Raw genomic sequence first — 16483 nt, 5'->3', positions numbered from 1 at the left:
TGATTATATAAAGCGCTAATTATGAACACAACGTGGGTTCGATCATCATAGTTACATTTGTTGTGTCTCGTTCCTATGAACCACGTGACTGATGGAAGCTGAGATTTCCTCCCCGTGACGTGGGTCCGTGAACACCACACGGGAGAGGAGGAGGACGGACACTGTCAGCTGCAGCAGCCTGAAGCCGTCCGCTGCGTGGAGCGGATCGATGACCCATCAGTGATCGATCGGGGCGGTGATCGGAGGATCGGTAAACAGGAAACAGCTGATCGTCGCCGTGTGGTCGCGCGGAGCAGAGATGCGTCGCCTGGTAACGGGAACAGAACCGAGGAGGAGCCCAGGCCGAGCATCTCTGTGAGGATCCATCTGCAGCCTCCACGGTCCAATAACCTCATCGATCATTATTTATCCCATCAGGTTTCAACTGTTTTACCTCCTCAATGATCTGTGTTCTCCGGCGAATTGATTAATGTGTTCAGATTTTATATTTATAGCCAGTTAGGAGCTAAAAATACATCTAAAACACCTGTGTGGTGTTGACTGGGTGTGTTTACAGTGACATCAGTGCATTTTATTATTTAATTATGAGGAGAATTATTTATTTTAATACATTTTTGACGTCCAGGTTGTTGCAACATGACACAATTTAGGATGTAATCTTTGTTTTTACCCTCATATTCACTATAAAGTGTGTCTGTGGAGCACAAGAGTCATTTTAACCTTAAAATAAATACTGAAAAACACCTTTAAAAAGCTCCATATTGATTCAGGTCTGTTATCAGAGCAGGAAGAAATGACTGAAATGCTAATTTTACAGCAAAAGTGTGTTTTTAAACATTAAATATTAGCTTTTAGCCACTTCACAAGGTCTTCCTGACAGAAATATTCAACGTTAATGGATGAAAAATCTGTTATTTCATGTTATATGTTGAGATAATGAACACTTTATTACTGTGACTGAACTGTATTCTACAGATTTGTGTTTATTTGAACAGAGAAACCTCAATCGATAACATTAGCTACATTAGCTTCTAAACAGTTAGCGCCCACTTTGAACAGGAGCAAAGAAAACATGCACATAAAAACACTGTTTTCTTTAATTGTTTTTTAAAAAAAATCTAAATTGAAATGGTATTGTTGTGGTCAGGTAATTGGCTTGCTGCTGTGGAGTGGCATACATCTCTTTTAAGGTGTTAGCTTTAGCATTTAGCTCAAATTTGGTGAGCGTTGACTCACAAATATTTGCTGTTGACCAATAAGGAAGCTGCTTTAACACTGTGGAACAATATGAGCTAGTAAACAGCAATGCTAGGTGCAGTTAGCTTGTCTGTGCTAACACTTCGGGAACTGTCGTTCATTTCTGCCAGTTTCGGTCGTATCATCTGACACGTCCGTCCTCCAGGTTTGGCCCGAGGTTGTAGGATGTGTCTGTAGTCGAGGCTGAGGGTGAAGCAGCCATCATGCCGTGTTCCTGCGCAGAGTGGAGGAGGTGGATCCGCCCGCTGGTTCTGGTTCTCTACGGCCTCCTGCTGGTGGCCGTGCTGCCGCTCTGCATCTGGGAGCTGCAGAAAGACAAGGTAGACTTCCTGCTTCGTCACCTCCACCCTCACCTGCTGCAGAAACAAAAAGATAAAAGATGGCCGCAACAAAAACAGTCACCTGCGGTTCTTCTGCGCAGGTTGGGACTCACAGTAAAGCCTGGTTCATCGCCGGCATCTTCGTCTTTCTGACCATCCCGATCTCTCTGTGGGGGATCCTGCAGCACATCGTCCACTACACCCAGCCGGAGCTGCAGAGACCCATCATCAGGTGGGGAACACACACACACACACACACACACACACACACACACACACACACCTTTAACCTAAAGTGACTTTAAAGGAATAGTTCACAGTGATAAGGAAAGAAAACAGAGCAAACTGTTAAATGACACAGTTTAACATCTTCTTTGCTTCCTTCCTGTCCTCCTCCACCAGAATACTATGGATGGTACCAATCTACAGTCTGGACAGTGTGAGTCATCATCACACACACACACACACACACACACACACACACACACACACACACACACACACACACACTGAGGAAGTGGCCGTGATCTGCCCACTCTATTATATTACATTAGGTTCCCATGGCAACAGACCTTAATTGGAGGCGATGGGACGGAGTCACAAGACCAGAGGACACACACAACCGTCTGTGTTTTGGACGTCATGTTGTCACGCAGTGTGTTTACAGTTAACCCCCCTCTTGTCTCTCTGCTCCGCCCCGTCCAGTGGCTCGCTCTGAGATATCCCAGTCTGGCCATCTACGTGGACACGTGCCGCGAGTGTTACGAGGCCTACGTCATCTACAACTTCCTGGTGTTCCTGCTCAACTTCCTCAGTAACCAGTACCCCAGCCTGGTGCTCATGCTGGAGGTCCAGCAGCAGCAGCCCCACCTGCCGCCGCTGTGCTGCTGCCCGCCGTGGCCCATGGGAGAGTAAGAGGAGGCCGGATGTACCGACACGGTTCTGATAGAAAGACGGACGTGTGGAGGTTAACGTGCTTCTCTGTCCTCCTCTGACAGGGTGCTGCTGTTCAGGTGTAAGCTGGGAGTCCTGCAGTACACCGTGGTCCGACCCGTGACCACCGTGATCGCACTGTGAGTCCATACTGCAGTAACAGAACCCAGCAACAAGACCAGATCTGGGCTGTCACCGTTATCGTGGCCAATAACGATATTCTCGCAATATCTATCGACATTTGAGAGAAAATGACAGCGTCCAAATCAATCTTTGACTTTGTTTACCGTGTTTTCTAACTTCTTTTGCTGATAAGTTACCATCACAATAAGGATGTAGGGAGGTGGACAGAGTCTTGTGACCCTGGTGCAGGTTGAAGCGTGATGTTTCCTGCTCTCTCTGCAGGATCTGTCAGCTCTGTGGGGTTTATGATGAGGCCAACTTCAGCTTCAGGAACGCCTGGTCCTACCTGGTCATCATCAACAACATATCCCAGCTGGTAAAGACACACGCTCTCTGTACTCATGCGAACCCTCGTCATCGTGATATTTAGTGTGTTCCCAGACTCTAACCCGGTTCTGGCCTTCTCCCTCGGTCCAGTTTGCCATGTACTGCCTGCTGCTGCTGTACCGAGCTCTCAAAGAAGAGTTGACCCCCATCAGGCCTGTGGGCAAGTTCCTCTGCGTCAAACTGGTGGTGTTTGTTTCCTTCTGGTAAGGATGGACGGGTTCCTCTGCTTCGTATCACGGTGAATTGAACTGAAGTCAACAGAAACGTGTCCTTCTGTCTTCAGGCAGGCGGTTTTCATAGCGTTCCTGGTGAAGGTCGGTGTGATCTCCGACAAACACACCTGGGACTGGGACAGTGTGGAGGCCGTGGCCACTGGACTGCAGGTACGAGTCGTGTGGATGGTGACATCAGAGTTGTATGTTTGGATGTTGTTGTTGTTTGTTTGGATGTTGTTGTTGTTTGTTTGGATGTTGTTGCCAGTTGAGCACTAACAGTTTCTCCGCTGACGACCCGATTGTTGGACCGATACAGGACTTCATCATCTGCATAGAGATGTTCCTGGCTGCCATCGCTCACCACTACACCTTCACCTACAAACCATACGTACAGGTACAATCTATCGATCTATCTTTATCCTTCTCTCTGTGTTGATCTCTGTCTAGTTTCACCTCATTCTGTCCTTTTGAATCTTCATTTTGTTGTCCGTCTCTCCGTCCAGGAGGCGGAGGAGGGCTCGTGTTTCGACAGCTTTCTGGCCATGTGGGATTTCTCTGACATCAGAGCTGATGTGACGGAGCAGGTCCGCCATGCTGGTGAGTGTCTCGGTCCGATGAGTCACTTAAACTCTTTTTTCTTCTGCTCTCAGTTGAATCCTAGTTAATCTTTGTCGACATCGTCCTCCATCAGGTCGAACGTTCCTCGGTCGACCCAACAAGATGTACTTCGGCAGCGCAGCTCGACCCGAGCACACCGAGCACACCGGCCTTCTCACGGCCACCTCCCAGGACGCCATCGCGGTGGCAGCCACGTCCATGCCCTCCTCCCCTTCCTCGAGTGGGCGGTACCAAGGCCTGGGCCACACCCCCGCCCCACACTCCATCTCCGCCCCCGCAGGGTTCACTTCCTCTTCCTGGGAGGACGACAGTGACAACTCGCCTCCGGAGGCGGGTGATACCAAATAACTCTTCTCTTTCTTTACGTCTTTTGAACCGTTGTTGTGATGATCTTTGTCGCTCCGGACAAATAAACTCAGATTCTGTTTAAAAGTCAGAATAAAAACCTGAACTCTTTAGTGAGAAAGAAGCTGATTCACGCTTGGATTCTATCAGGACTCGTCGAAGGAAACCAGAGAAGAAGAAGCGTCTGCACTCTGTGATGTCAAAGCCATGTTTGTTGAAAACGTATTTTTGAAGTTTTAAATGTTTGAAATCTGTATTTTGATGTCTGATGATGTCATTTTGATAAAAGTGTCTCGAGCCGTTGGAAGGATATTTGATGTTTTCATCAGGAGGTGAAGCAGCTGATTGGTTTTACACTGTCACAGTGTCGTCGAGCAAGGTCTGACTGTTTGTTCTAAGTGATAATAAATGAACATGACATGTCTAATCATGAGAAGCTGTTGTTGTTGCTGTTTTAAGTCTGGTTTCAAATAGTCAATGACTCCATAACAGTCTGAGGATGTCGGATACAACAAAGCCAGTCCGGTGGACCTCATGGGATCCTGTTTTGAAAAAAGTTTGTATGGTCGTGAACAGAGAAAGACAAATAATTGATGATGACAAATGATCCTGTTTGAATTGTGTCATGAATCATACTCATGATGTTTGACAGTTTAAAAGATCATTTTCCAATATATAATGTCTCAGTTTGTTGTAATAACTGTAGTTATGGGTTTTGGTGAGCAGTCAACAAGATTGTCGAGAACGAACGAGATTGTCGGCTGTGTCATCTTTTTAATGACGTATTTTCACAGTCTGATATTTCATTAGATTGATGACAAACTGAGGTTTTTATTGACTTAATCCACATGTGTGATTTATGACACGAGGTAAGAACTGTTAAAGCGCATTAAAAACAGAATAATGACCAGATGGTTTTAAATTAAGTTCACTGACTTGATTGGTCTGCTGCTGTCTGGACTCACTGCACTTGTTGTAGTTATCAGTCCGGTCCACTAGATGTCGGTACTGATCCATTATAAAACAGCAGTTAAAACAGTGAGTAAAACAACTACTGGGAGAAGAAACTCTTCACAAACTGAAGAAGGCAGGATGGAAACACGAGAAGAGAAACATCTGAATGTTTACTACTTGATGCCGAATGTACAAGAAGGCACTACTGATTCAGAATATGCCTTTGCTCTTTAAAAAATGTTTCTACGTGTCTCGTCATGACGCAGTAACTCCTAAAATCACGTGATATGTCAATGGAGTCTGGTGACGTCACTTCACTATGAGGTCCAAGGCTGCAGAGGTTGAAAGCAGGATCAGCATAAGCTCACCTGAAGAGTTTCTTTAAAGCAGAACTGTATCAGTTGGATAAATATTATCAAAATTAAACAGAATTGACACCTCACAGGTTGCAGAGCCTCCTCACTCTCTGGGTCTGGGTTTTTATTTTGGTGGGGGAGGAGGAGGAAGTGACGAAAACGAAACCAAAAAAGTGTTCATTTTTGTTACTATGTGACGAACAATGTTGGTCGCCTGGAACAATTTTGGATAAAAAGGCAACAAGCAGACAAAAGTGTCGCAGTACAAACGTGAATATCTGTTAATGGTTCCGTGTGTCTCCTTGTGTGATGTCCGGGTGTGTTGTTTCCTGATCGACGACATCTATACCTGTCAAGTTTTGGATTTGAAAATGAGGGAAATCTTCCGGCGCCCGCCGCGAGCTGTCCCACCACCTCAACCAAGCTCCAGTGTCCCTTACATTTTAAGACAGGTGTACAAGAAAGCTAAAATCACCACTTGTCAACCACTTTTAAACTACAATTGGCTTTAAGCACAGCTGCACTACTTCCTGAACTTCATCCAGCTCCTTTGTCTCCTGTCTGCCATTATTGGACAAACTGATTAAGTAGCAGTTTATATTAGTTACTATTTACTGGATTTTTATGATTTGACAGGTTTAGTGTCAGTGTGTTATATTATGAAAAACATTTGGTGTAAATGATGAAATCCGTTCATATTGCTGGGAGGTAAGACATGCTAAACACTGTCCTTTACTAATCTTCTGATAGTTGTGTTTCAGCAGTAAAAATGGCGAAGAGGAAGAAGAGAAAGCGATCCGACTCTGCGTCGTCCTCTTCGATGTCTGAGCAGCCAATCAGCTCCTGCAGTGAACCTTCTGTGAGGTAATGTTAGCCTCATCAATAGGCAGCTGTGATGTCCTGAGGAATGTATATAGTCATCATAAATGTTGTGCAGTATTGATAACAATATTAACTATGAAGGTTTTAGAACTTCACGTAATAAGTAAAAATATGTTTTTTCCTCTGTTAGTGAATCGTCCACAGCTCCCAGTGTCGTCTCTATGAAGAGCGATGGTTCCATGTTTCATCCGCTCAATTTTAAGGAGACACAAAGGTAATTTAGTGTTTTCTGTCAACTACACAAGCATATTAACGTGAGTAAGATTATAGTACCTTATACCTTTTGGTACAGAACATTGGATACCTTTAACTCGTCCTAGAATATGAAAAAACACAAACTGTATTTAACCATTCATTTCAAAAAGATGATTTTCCTGAACATCTAGAGCAGGGGTGGGGAACCTTTTTCCTATCGAGGGACATTTCAGTTTTCATACCATCCCTCAGGGGCAGCTCACAACATAATTTTTATGGCCTTTTTAACTTAATTGCAATAACATAAATATCATGACTATTAATTAATGTTTGAGCCTATTTTAACTTCATCCATCTCAGTGTATCTTAGTGGTTTAATCCAATTAATTGTCCGTTCCTGTTGGTTTTTATGTTCACTGATGTTTAGCAGTAGATAACCTATAACATACCTCAAATCATTTCAGAGCATTCTGATGTGAAATTTAAAAAAAATCAGCTCTCATAAATCTCATATGTCAGCTTTAAATCACTCGAAAATGACAGTTGTCTCATAGAAGGTTGTCTACTATCAATCTGAGGTGAAATTGTTGAATGGAAACAGGGAGTTTTCTTTTGAAAGCAGGTTGAATATAGCTTCGATGTCATTTTTCGAGTCATTTTAGAGGGCCGTATCTGTTTATTTTCACATCAGAATGCTCTGAAATGGTTTGAGGTACATTATAAGGTTGTCTACTGTCAATCTGAGATGGGAAAAAAAGAAACTTACTGATCAGCATCATTATTATATCAGTGTGACCTGATGCGATGTCTGGAAGTGCTTTTCCTTGGTGAGACGTCTGATGTCAGGTGGCAGTGATGACATTGCCACTCTCAGCTGGTGTCCAGGTTTGGGTCAGTCAGTTTTGAGCAGAGCTGAGTCTTTCCAAGAGTCAGTTTTGAAAAGAAAAACTGGAAATCTCTTGCAGAATTCTTCAGTGATTTCTCAGTGTCTTGTGCCATGGCAGTAATCCGATCTGAGACGGTTCTCTGAAACAAACTGACACTTTGGAGCAGCTTTATCTTTTCTGGCGCGAGCAGCTCCACAGCAGCATCGAGGCACTCCATAAATTCACCTTCGGCATGAGGTTTCAGCTTCTTAGCAATTAACTCACTCATCACGATGAAGCTAGCCTGAGTCTCGTGTCCTTGTCTGCTCGCAGTTTGGATAAAACTGCTTGCTGGCCAATCAAACTCGGAGACAGAGGCAACTTTATCCACATGCACTTGTCCTTTCAACGCATCCAGTTTTGCATGTTTCGCGCTATAATGACGCTCAAGGTTTGAGTTTTCATTATTGCCGCAGCGTCCCCACAAACCAGGCACACAGACTTGCCTTTCACAGAGAAGAATTCATACATGTGTTTATCCTTAAAAGAGCGACACTCCACACCAACTTTTCTTTTCCTACTCGCCATCTCCCGTTTTAGCCAACACGAGTGTCCTCTCGTTGTTGTCACCTGTCAATCACTGAGGACAGGATGCGATGAGATGACACGCGATGACAGTTATGCTGATGTTGTGTTCAGTGGCCTTGGTCATGGCCCGGACAGACACCCGCCCTGGGGGCATTTAATTGCACATTTGAAATAATTTTTCCTGAATTAATTTTTTGTGAATGTATTTAGGGATTGCCTCGTGGGCCAGACCAAATTGTCTAGCGGGCCGTAAACGGCCCAGAAGCCAGAGGTTCCCCACCCCTGATCCAGAGTAACAGTGAGGAAAGTTTAGGCCTGAACCTCATCAGGTCCCTTCTGCTGCTGTGTATTATTCAAAATGTCAGCAATTACCTGCAAGCGTGAGATTTTTACATCTGCAACTAATTCACTTTACTCTGCTATTTAGAGTTGAGCACACTTGTTGTTTCGTCTCCACAGCGAGCTCACAGCTCCCAGTGTCATCTCCATGAAGAGTGATTCATCCATGTATGAACCTTTAAATTTTAATCGTCAGAAGACACACAGGTAATTTGATTTATCCTGTGAAATTGACAGTTAAAGCAGGTTGTATTTTTAGCACAAAGACATCTTTTGTGGTATAACATGACTGTAACTAACAGGATGTCAGCAAGAATGAAGTGATGCCTTTTTAGTGCCATCATGCAGTTTGACAAACTTGAGACGATCACACCGAACACTTGTTGCTGCAGACGAGGCTGCTTCATAAACAACATGCTTTGGGCACCTGTATACCAGGTGTGCTGAACCTTTGAAAAACAATGGTTTCACATACTACATGTTTTTAGCGACGCAGCTCAGTGTGATTGGCAGTTTAAAATTTAAATTCCAGCAAGAAGAAAAGTAAACTAAAACATACCCTCAGACCAGGTGAGACATTGTGAAGCTGATAGTCTTGTTGAGCTGGACGATGTCCACACCTGACTCAGAGAACATTGTGTCATCGTAACACATCTGGCAAGACTAATGTGTCGTTTGTTTATCATCTTACAGCCAAACGACAGGAGAGCCCTCCAGCTGTTCAGTACAACATACTGAGGAAGACATCAGTGAGTTTAAACTTTTGTTTGGCCTTGTGACATTAAAAGACATTTGATTAGGTGTAGATAATTTAAGGGTAGGCACACAAATACTGCTCTGATATTTTTCACTTGTGCTCTTTTCATGACCTAGCTGAAAAGATTTAATACCAAGCGTGCTTTTGATTGTGACAGGACACAGCCACCTTTTGGAAGCAAAGAAGAATCTGAAAGAAGCAATGCAAAAGAAATTTACGTTGACTTCTGAAGGTAATGGCGACGAAGGGAGCTCCCTGAACAAAATCTACACAGAACTCATCATCACCACCGGAGAGAGTGAAGGGCCACATGACGAACATGCGTTTAGAAGCATCAAACATAAATTGGAAAGAAAACCTTCTAAACAATCAATCAACCTCAGTGACATCGTCAAACCTTTGTCTGGCCAAGAGACATCCCACAGGACCGTCCTGACAAAGGGCGTCGCAGGCATCGGTAAATCATTCGCTGTGCAGAAATTCGTCCTCGACTGGGCCGAAGACCGCGAAAACCAGGACATTGATTTCATTTTCTGTCATGCTTTTCGAGAGGTGAATTTGAGTAGAGATGACAAAAGCTTGCATGAGCTCCTGATTGAACTTCACCCTGCACTCAGAAGTTTGATAAATTCAGAAGATTACACCAGGGCCAGAGTCATGGTGATCCTGGACGGGCTTGATGAAAGCCGTTTTCACCTGGACTTTGCAAACAAGATGGTAACATCGGTCAGTGAAGTGACCTCTGTGGGCAATCTTCTTACAAACCTCATCCAGGGTAACTTTCTTCAAAATGCAAAAGTCTGGATAACTTCCCGTCCAGCAGCAGCCAGTCAGATCCCTGCAGAGTTTGTTGACATGGTGACTGAGATAAGAGGGTTCAGTGACCCACAGAAAGAAGAGTACTTCAAGAGAAGATTTAGTCCCGACTTGGGCCTTGCTGAAAGGATTTTTTCACACATTCAGTCTTCACAGAGTCTCGACATCATGTGTCAGATCCCGATCTTCTGCTGGATTTCTGCGGTATTGTTTGAAGAGATATTTAAGGGAGACGAGAAAGCTGAAATCCCCCAAACGCTAACAGAGATGATGGCACATTTCCTGTTCGCCCAGACCAAACGCAGAAGCAGAAAATATGACAAGATAACTGAGACAAACAAGGAACGACTTCTGAGGAAACACAGAGAATTCCTTCTGAAACTTGGAAAACTTGCATTTGTCCAGCTGCAAAAGAACAACCTGATTTTCTATGAAGAAGACCTGCAAGACTCTGAGATTGACATAGCAGAGGCAACAATCTACTCTGGATTTTGCAATGCAGCTCTGAGGGAAGAACATGTGGCTTCTCAGAAGAAGGTCTTCTTCTTTGTACACCTTACTGTACAGGAGTTCTTTGCAGCTCTTTTTGTCTATGACTGTTTCACCAACAAAAATGCAAAAGAACTTGGTGAATTCCTTGATCTGAAGGACAAAGAACATACTTTCCTTGATCTTCTGAAGATGACAGTTGATAAAGTGCTGGAGAAGAAGAATGGCCACCTGGACTTCTTCTTGCGCTTCCTCCTCGGCCTTTTGGTCGAGTCCAACTGCAGAGTTGTTCAGGGTCTGCTGACGACGCCAGAACCAAGCCAAGACACCGACAAGAAAATCTTGACTTATCTCAAAGCCATCCGAAGGAAAGCCCTCCCACCACAAAGCAGTATCAACCTCTTCCAGGCCATGGTTGAAATGAGAGACCACAAAGTCAAAGATGAGATTCAGGAATATCTCAAGTTGTCAGATCGTTCCAAAACAGAGCTGACTCCCCTGCACTGCTCGGCACTGGCCTACATCCTGCAGGTGTCCAAGAATGATCTGGATGAGTTGGACTTGAAGAGTTTCAACACATCAGAGGAAGGCAGACGGAGGCTGATACCAGCTGTGAGGATCAGCAGGAAGGCCATGTACGTTTTCTTTCCCTGTAGTATTTCTGTTAATCAGAGGTCTGTGGTTGTGTTTGGGTTGTTGATTTGTGTAAAGTCCCCAGAGTTGCACCAACACTTCGTTGGTCTACAACAAAGAACCATTTGCGTCAGGGGCTACCAGAGTTGCACCAACACTTCGTTGGTCTACAACAAAGAACCATTTGCGTCAGGGGCTAGGGGTTTTCTTTGCCAAGGTCAATACAGACTGAGTCTTCTTATGACCACCATTTTATAAAAACCAGAGGTAGTGTGGCACATTTTGACTTATCCATGGGAGAATAAACAGAACTGGAACTGTTTCCAGTAATGGAAGCAGCACAGGTTCGAGGACCAGTCTTGTTTGAATGCCAGTGTAGAATGTCACTGCTGTGACAAAAAAAAATTCCCTGTTTGCGGGACATTAAAGGATTTCTGATTCTGATTCTGCTAGAACAATTGTTCCAGCTTGTTCAGTGCTGGGACACTGGAGAGGTTTACATTGACTGAATAATGTGACTTTACAGGTTGAACTAACTCTGAACCAGCACTAGTACTAGCCCAGAATCAGCACTTTGTTTGCTCTGGACAAAAATGGGTATTAGTGGTTTAAAGTCATGGCTGTTTGGTGTCCTCCCTGTCCTGAATGGAAAGTACACCGTTGGTACATATTCTTGGTATATCTTGTGCCTTTTCTCTTTCCTTAGACTTGCAGACTGTAAAGTGACAGAAGAGTGGGTTGAACATGTGGCCTTTGGTCTCAAGTTTCCTTACTTGCCTCTAAGAGATCTGGATCTGAGCAACAATGACCTGAAGGATTCAGGAGTAAAGCTGCTCTGTGATGGACTGTCGAGTCAGCACTGCAAACTGAAGATACTGAGGTATGTATTTGCAGCTTCAGTCTGAGCTGTGCCACTATCCTGCTTCAGCTTCCACTTCAGTACTGCTGATAATAAACCACACTCTGTTTTCTCAGGTTGTCAGGTTGCCTAATCACAGAGGACGGCTGTGGTTATCTGGCCTCAGCTCTAAAGTCCAACCCCTCCCATCTGACAGAGCTGGACCTGAGCTACAACAACCCAGGAGACTCAGGAGTCAAAGTTCTGTCTGACCTGAGAGACGATCCACAACACAAGCTCATCAAACTCAAGTAATTTCAATATAAAATGATGATTTTTTACTTTTCTTTTACTGAACTAAGGGAGTGAAGGTGCTGTCCTACCACTACACATGCACTATAGTGAGACGGAGAGTGTACTGCCAACCACAAAACTACATTTTAGAATTTCACACCAAAGCCACAAAGACAACAATTGATATACTCATTTTTCTTCACAGTCTTGAACATGGTGGAATTCACCGGATGACACCAGGATTCAAGAAATGTAGGTATCATTTGCAGTCCTCTTAACCCTGTGTTTTGTTGATTTTCTGGGGTTAATCCAACAAAGTCTGGACAAGCCCGAGGCTAAAATCGGGGATCAGTTTATGCTTTCTTAGGCAAGGGCTAACAGCTCCTTTAGTTTGGAGCTAAGTGCAGCATCCATAGTCCAGAGTGCCTAGAGTGCCTACTTATGAGCTCATCCATTTCTCCATCTTATGCTCCTAAACTGAAGTGTTTTCTTACCCCCAGACGCCTGTGAGCTCACATTGGATGCCAACACAGCCCACAAGAAGCTCCTCCTCTCTGAAGGGAACAGAAAGGTGACCTGGGTGGAAGCAGAGCAGCCATATCCGGATCACAAAGACCGGTTTGATCACAACCCACTGGTGCTGTGTGAACAGGGTCTAGACGGGCGCTGCTACCTGGAGGTTGAGGCGTTGCAGCCCTTTAATATTGGGCTGACGTACAGAACCATTGGCAGGAAAGATAAAGTGAATGATGGCAGGCTGGGACACAACGACAAGTCTTGGTGTCTGACTTGCTTAGATGACGGTTGTTATGTTTGGCACAATGACGAGATTGTCAATACTCCTCCTCAGTGTATTTGCTCTCGCTCCAGTCGGGTGGGAGTGTATCTGGACTGGCCAGCTGGGACTCTTTCCTTCTACAGAGTTTCCTCTGACAGTCGAACACGCCTTCATACCTTCAAAACAAAGTTCACTGAGCCCCTTTATCCTGCAGTTGAACTTCTCCCTCAGTCTTCTGCATTATTTTGTCAGCTAACATAACTCACTGCACTCACACAAGCCACCAAGGGTGTAGATTTGTAAGTGGATGTTCAGGCCATGTCCCATGCTGTCAGAGGACTACTGACTTGTTCTCAGCAATAGCTTTAGCAGTCTAAACTTAGTGATTAGCCTGTTAGTAGCAGGTCTAAGCAGAGCTGACAGGCTTGTATCTGCAAAATGATGGATGAAGAAAGACAGAAAGAGGCAACAACAGAGAGTAACAGTAGTTTGTTTGAAGCTGTGTGAGTCTAACTGGGAGTTTGATTAGAGTAGCTAAAGATTACTGCAAGCAACTAAAGCTTGCTCAGTCAGTTGCTAAATTGCTCCACGTGCCAAGAGCCTATGTTACAGTGCAGTTAGAGGGTTTCTTTAGCTTCACTAGGCTAATTTGAAGTACAAACGAGAGAAATAGATGTGTGTGGCTAATATGAGCGATACAGATTGGCAGAGAGCTATAGAGCTTTAGAAGCCTCCACCAGCACCTCCCTCAACACTCTTGTTGGATCATGAGGAAGATAACGGTTAAATTAATGCTTCCCATAGGCTAGCAGTCAGGTGTAGTGCTGTGTAAAGGAAGTCGTTAGTGAGCCGAGGGCTCGCTTCGGGTTGTGGCTACAGTGTGATTGACAAGTCGCTACCCAGCTCCACCCTCTCATCCACATAAAATAAAAACAGACTCGAGGCTTTAAAACGATAGTCCACAAACCAATGGGTGAGAAATAAATGATTATGTCCCCCACTTTTTTCTCAAGACTACTCCAGGTGGTTATTTTCTTGAAACAGTGCAAGAGAAGCACTGTTGACTGTTTTTAAAATACTTGTTGTGATTTAAATGTAATATAACTTGTAATGTATTTCTTTTAAAATATTCATCTAAGTCGTAGCCAGCAAAACTCTTGTGTGTGTTTGTGAAACAGACGACATGAACACAAACACATCAGTCTGGGATTCAAACATGTCCTTAACCATTTTAAATTCAATCCTACACCCTCCCCAGCAGCAACCACAGAAACCTACACTTACTGTTTTAGTTTTATACCCATTTTTCAGCCATCATATCCGTAACGACAGTGAAACTCACAGATGTATTTCCTCAATGAAAAGCTACTTTAAATTACACGTGTGACCAAATCTGTACGACTGAACGGTTCTTCTGTTGTTGTTTTATCAATTTTTATATGTTTAATCGTTTAAGTTTTATCTGTGTGACAGTTGTTTTCTTTGTGCAGATTTGACCAATAAGACTCTGATGTAATGTTAAGCATCTTAATGTGGCAAACAACTGATTGTTTCTATCTTTTAAATGCTAAAAGCTAACATTAAAATACACTCGATTGACCCAACAACTTGAAGTTGTTCAGATTAGACTGTTGACTTTTTGGGCTTAGTTCAGTTTTGTTCATGGTTTACAATATTCTATTTACAATTTGATTTTCATCTGAACAGGTTTGAGGGACCAAATAACTTTTAACTGTGACACCATTCTAAATAAGCCATAGTTATTCAGTTAATTGTAAGTATTGTATGATAGTGTAGAGATGAATGTTTTAATCTTTTATGCTTTTGGATGGATGTAAATAGGTAAATAGGCATTTTATATTTTTCTTGACCATTGCCACTCTGATTTTTTTAATGTTTCAGTATATCTAGCTGTGTTACAAGATCGAGATATGAATGATACATCTGTGAGTTTAGACTCTACATCAGTGATGCTGAAAAAGACAAAGAAGTTGGCACTAAAGTTTGAAAACTCCTGCTGCTCTTTTTATCCTCTGTTCTTTCATCATTCTCTACACTAGAAACTCACCTGTACCTTCTGCACTTGTAAACTTACCAAACCAGTAGCAGGAATGGCTGCTAAATTTTTCAAAACATGTGACATTTTCACTTCTCACATGTTAGTTTCATACCATCACTTGTGTTTCTGTGTAATATATGTATGTTAGCCTCCATGTCTATGTTTTGATTATAGCAGCATATGTGTTATGTTTAAGTTGTGTGCATATATGTGTGTCTGATTACAGTTTTAAGTTTTTGTTGTGATTTTGTGGCAGACTGTTTGTGTTTTCGATCATGCTAGAAACATGTATCCAGGGATGTTAATGTCTACTGGTCCACCATTTTGGTCCAGACTGAAAAATCTCAACCAATACAAGCTGGATTACCAGGAAATTTGGTACAAAATTCATGATCCCCATAAGATAAATATAAATTAGTTTATTGATTTTGATTTATGACCAAATACCTTCAGAATCCCCATCCACCTCAACTGTATGATGTTTTATGTTGTAATTAGCAGCTGTTAGCATGCTTGCGCACTAAAGCAGGATGGTGAACATAGTGAACATTATACCTTATTGATTATAGTTGTTAAACATCAGCATCATGAGCATGTTAGCATTGTGGCATTAGCATTTAGCTTAAAGCACTGCTGTATCTGAGGACAAGCTCACAGGACCGTAGCATGGCTGTAGACGCTTAGTTGATTTAAAGATATAAAATGTTGGAATTCTGCATTAAATGAATGACTACACATGTTTCTAGCATCACATTTCAATGATTTGACCAGTTGTAAACAGCTTTAACATGTCTGTATTGTGTCTGAACTGTGTGCATTTCAATGTGTTCCATAAGTAAAAGTTGACGTACTTTAAGAGATTGTACTTTATAGACAGTATTAATAATCCAGTTTCAAGATGTTTAGTCTCAAATTTTAAATATGTATGTCAAGTATTCAGATACAGTGTACTGGTACTAATATTTGGGCTTGTGTTACATGATAAATGCCAGTATTCATCAAAACAACTCAACATTAGGATGATTTCCTTGTGTATGTTAACAAATAGGATCTAGGATCCGCTTTTTAAAAATTTTTTTTTTTACCTTAAATAAAAACATGTTGTTGCAACGATGCTCTTTGTGTTATTTATTTTTCATTATTATGTTATTTGAACATACACACCACCTATATACATAGATAGATAGATAGATAGATAGATAGATAGATAGATAGATAGATAGATAGATAGATAGATAGGGTGACATGGTGATATGGTCTTACTACTGATTGAAGATTAAAATACGAAGTCATTTTTTTCTAACAATGCTTAATCATTGCTTGCAAAATGTTCTCAATATCAAATGTATGCAGTTCCAGTATAGTCACTTTGTGCACAAGGACTATATTTCTGTATATTTCCCCCACTAGATGTCACCACATAGATGTCATTTCATCTACA

General features: G+C 42.7%; 3 protein-coding genes and 1 long non-coding RNA gene across 13 annotated transcripts in view; 3 read left to right on the top strand and 1 right to left on the bottom strand.

The window, feature by feature from the left end:
• Window positions 1-16483, top strand: part of LOC119027736 (butyrophilin subfamily 3 member A2-like) — a 316811-nt gene that overhangs the window by 82613 nt on the left and 217715 nt on the right. The gene's annotated exons all lie outside the window — the stretch shown is intronic.
• On the top strand, window positions 8-4631 carry LOC119026855 (transmembrane protein 184C-like). 5 transcript variants are annotated; one of them, XM_037111466.1, is made up of 12 exons: window positions 8-354; window positions 1403-1577; window positions 1679-1809; window positions 1980-2016; window positions 2283-2488; window positions 2576-2650; window positions 2916-3009; window positions 3111-3223; window positions 3304-3403; window positions 3552-3629; window positions 3739-3832; window positions 3927-4631. In XM_037111466.1, the coding sequence occupies exons 2-12, from the start codon at window positions 1461-1463 to the stop codon at window positions 4199-4201; spliced, it is 1320 nt and encodes a 439-aa protein (XP_036967361.1). In that variant the 5' UTR covers window positions 8-354; window positions 1403-1460; the 3' UTR covers window positions 4202-4631. The 5 variants fall into 5 exon arrangements, with proteins under 5 accessions (XP_036967361.1, XP_036967359.1, XP_036967360.1 ...); XM_037111464.1 differs by having other exon boundaries at window positions 1368-1577; XM_037111465.1 differs by having other exon boundaries at window positions 8-380.
• LOC119026914 overlaps window positions 922-16483 on the bottom strand; it is a 16594-nt gene continuing 1032 nt past the window's right edge. For both annotated transcript variants that reach the window (XR_005077253.1, XR_005077252.1), the window contains exons 2-3: window positions 1691-1789; window positions 922-1613 (exon numbers count right to left, since the gene is read on the bottom strand). This is a non-coding gene — a long non-coding RNA (uncharacterized LOC119026914). The remainder of the gene's footprint in view (window positions 1614-1690; window positions 1790-16483) is intronic.
• LOC119026823 (NACHT, LRR and PYD domains-containing protein 5-like) lies at window positions 5661-16146 on the top strand. 5 transcript variants are annotated; one of them, XM_037111394.1, is made up of 10 exons: window positions 5661-5960; window positions 6270-6372; window positions 6521-6604; window positions 8499-8585; window positions 9072-9127; window positions 9293-11075; window positions 11780-11953; window positions 12049-12222; window positions 12411-12457; window positions 12706-16146. In XM_037111394.1, the coding sequence occupies exons 2-10, from the start codon at window positions 6278-6280 to the stop codon at window positions 13242-13244; spliced, it is 3039 nt and encodes a 1012-aa protein (XP_036967289.1). In that variant the 5' UTR covers window positions 5661-5960; window positions 6270-6277; the 3' UTR covers window positions 13245-16146. The 5 variants fall into 5 exon arrangements, with proteins under 5 accessions (XP_036967289.1, XP_036967286.1, XP_036967285.1 ...); XM_037111391.1 differs by having other exon boundaries at window positions 6259-6372; XM_037111390.1 differs by having other exon boundaries at window positions 5707-5778; window positions 6259-6372.

The sequence above is a fragment of the Acanthopagrus latus genome, chromosome 10, assembly GCF_904848185.1.
Source record: "Acanthopagrus latus isolate v.2019 chromosome 10, fAcaLat1.1, whole genome shotgun sequence".
Taxonomy (NCBI): domain Eukaryota; kingdom Metazoa; phylum Chordata; class Actinopteri; order Spariformes; family Sparidae; genus Acanthopagrus; species Acanthopagrus latus.
This window is presented reverse-complemented; position numbering and strand designations above follow the sequence as displayed.

Excerpts from the sequence above, each read along its gene's own strand:
- LOC119026855 (XM_037111466.1), top strand. The coding sequence starts at position 1,461 with ATGCCGTGTTCCTGCGCAGAGTGGAGGAGGTGGATCCGCCCGCTGGTT. Across the intron at positions 2,017-2,282 it reads CAATCTACAGTCTGGACAGT|TGGCTCGCTCTGAGATATCC; the intron begins GTGAGTCATCAT and ends CGCCCCGTCCAG. Across the intron at positions 2,489-2,575 it reads CCGCCGTGGCCCATGGGAGA|GGTGCTGCTGTTCAGGTGTA; the intron begins GTAAGAGGAGGC and ends CTCCTCTGACAG.
- LOC119026823 (XM_037111394.1), top strand. The coding sequence starts at position 6,278 with ATGGCGAAGAGGAAGAAGAGAAAGCGATCCGACTCTGCGTCGTCCTCT. Across the intron at positions 6,373-6,520 it reads TGCAGTGAACCTTCTGTGAG|TGAATCGTCCACAGCTCCCA; the intron begins GTAATGTTAGCC and ends TTCCTCTGTTAG. Across the intron at positions 11,954-12,048 it reads TGCAAACTGAAGATACTGAG|GTTGTCAGGTTGCCTAATCA; the intron begins GTATGTATTTGC and ends CTGTTTTCTCAG.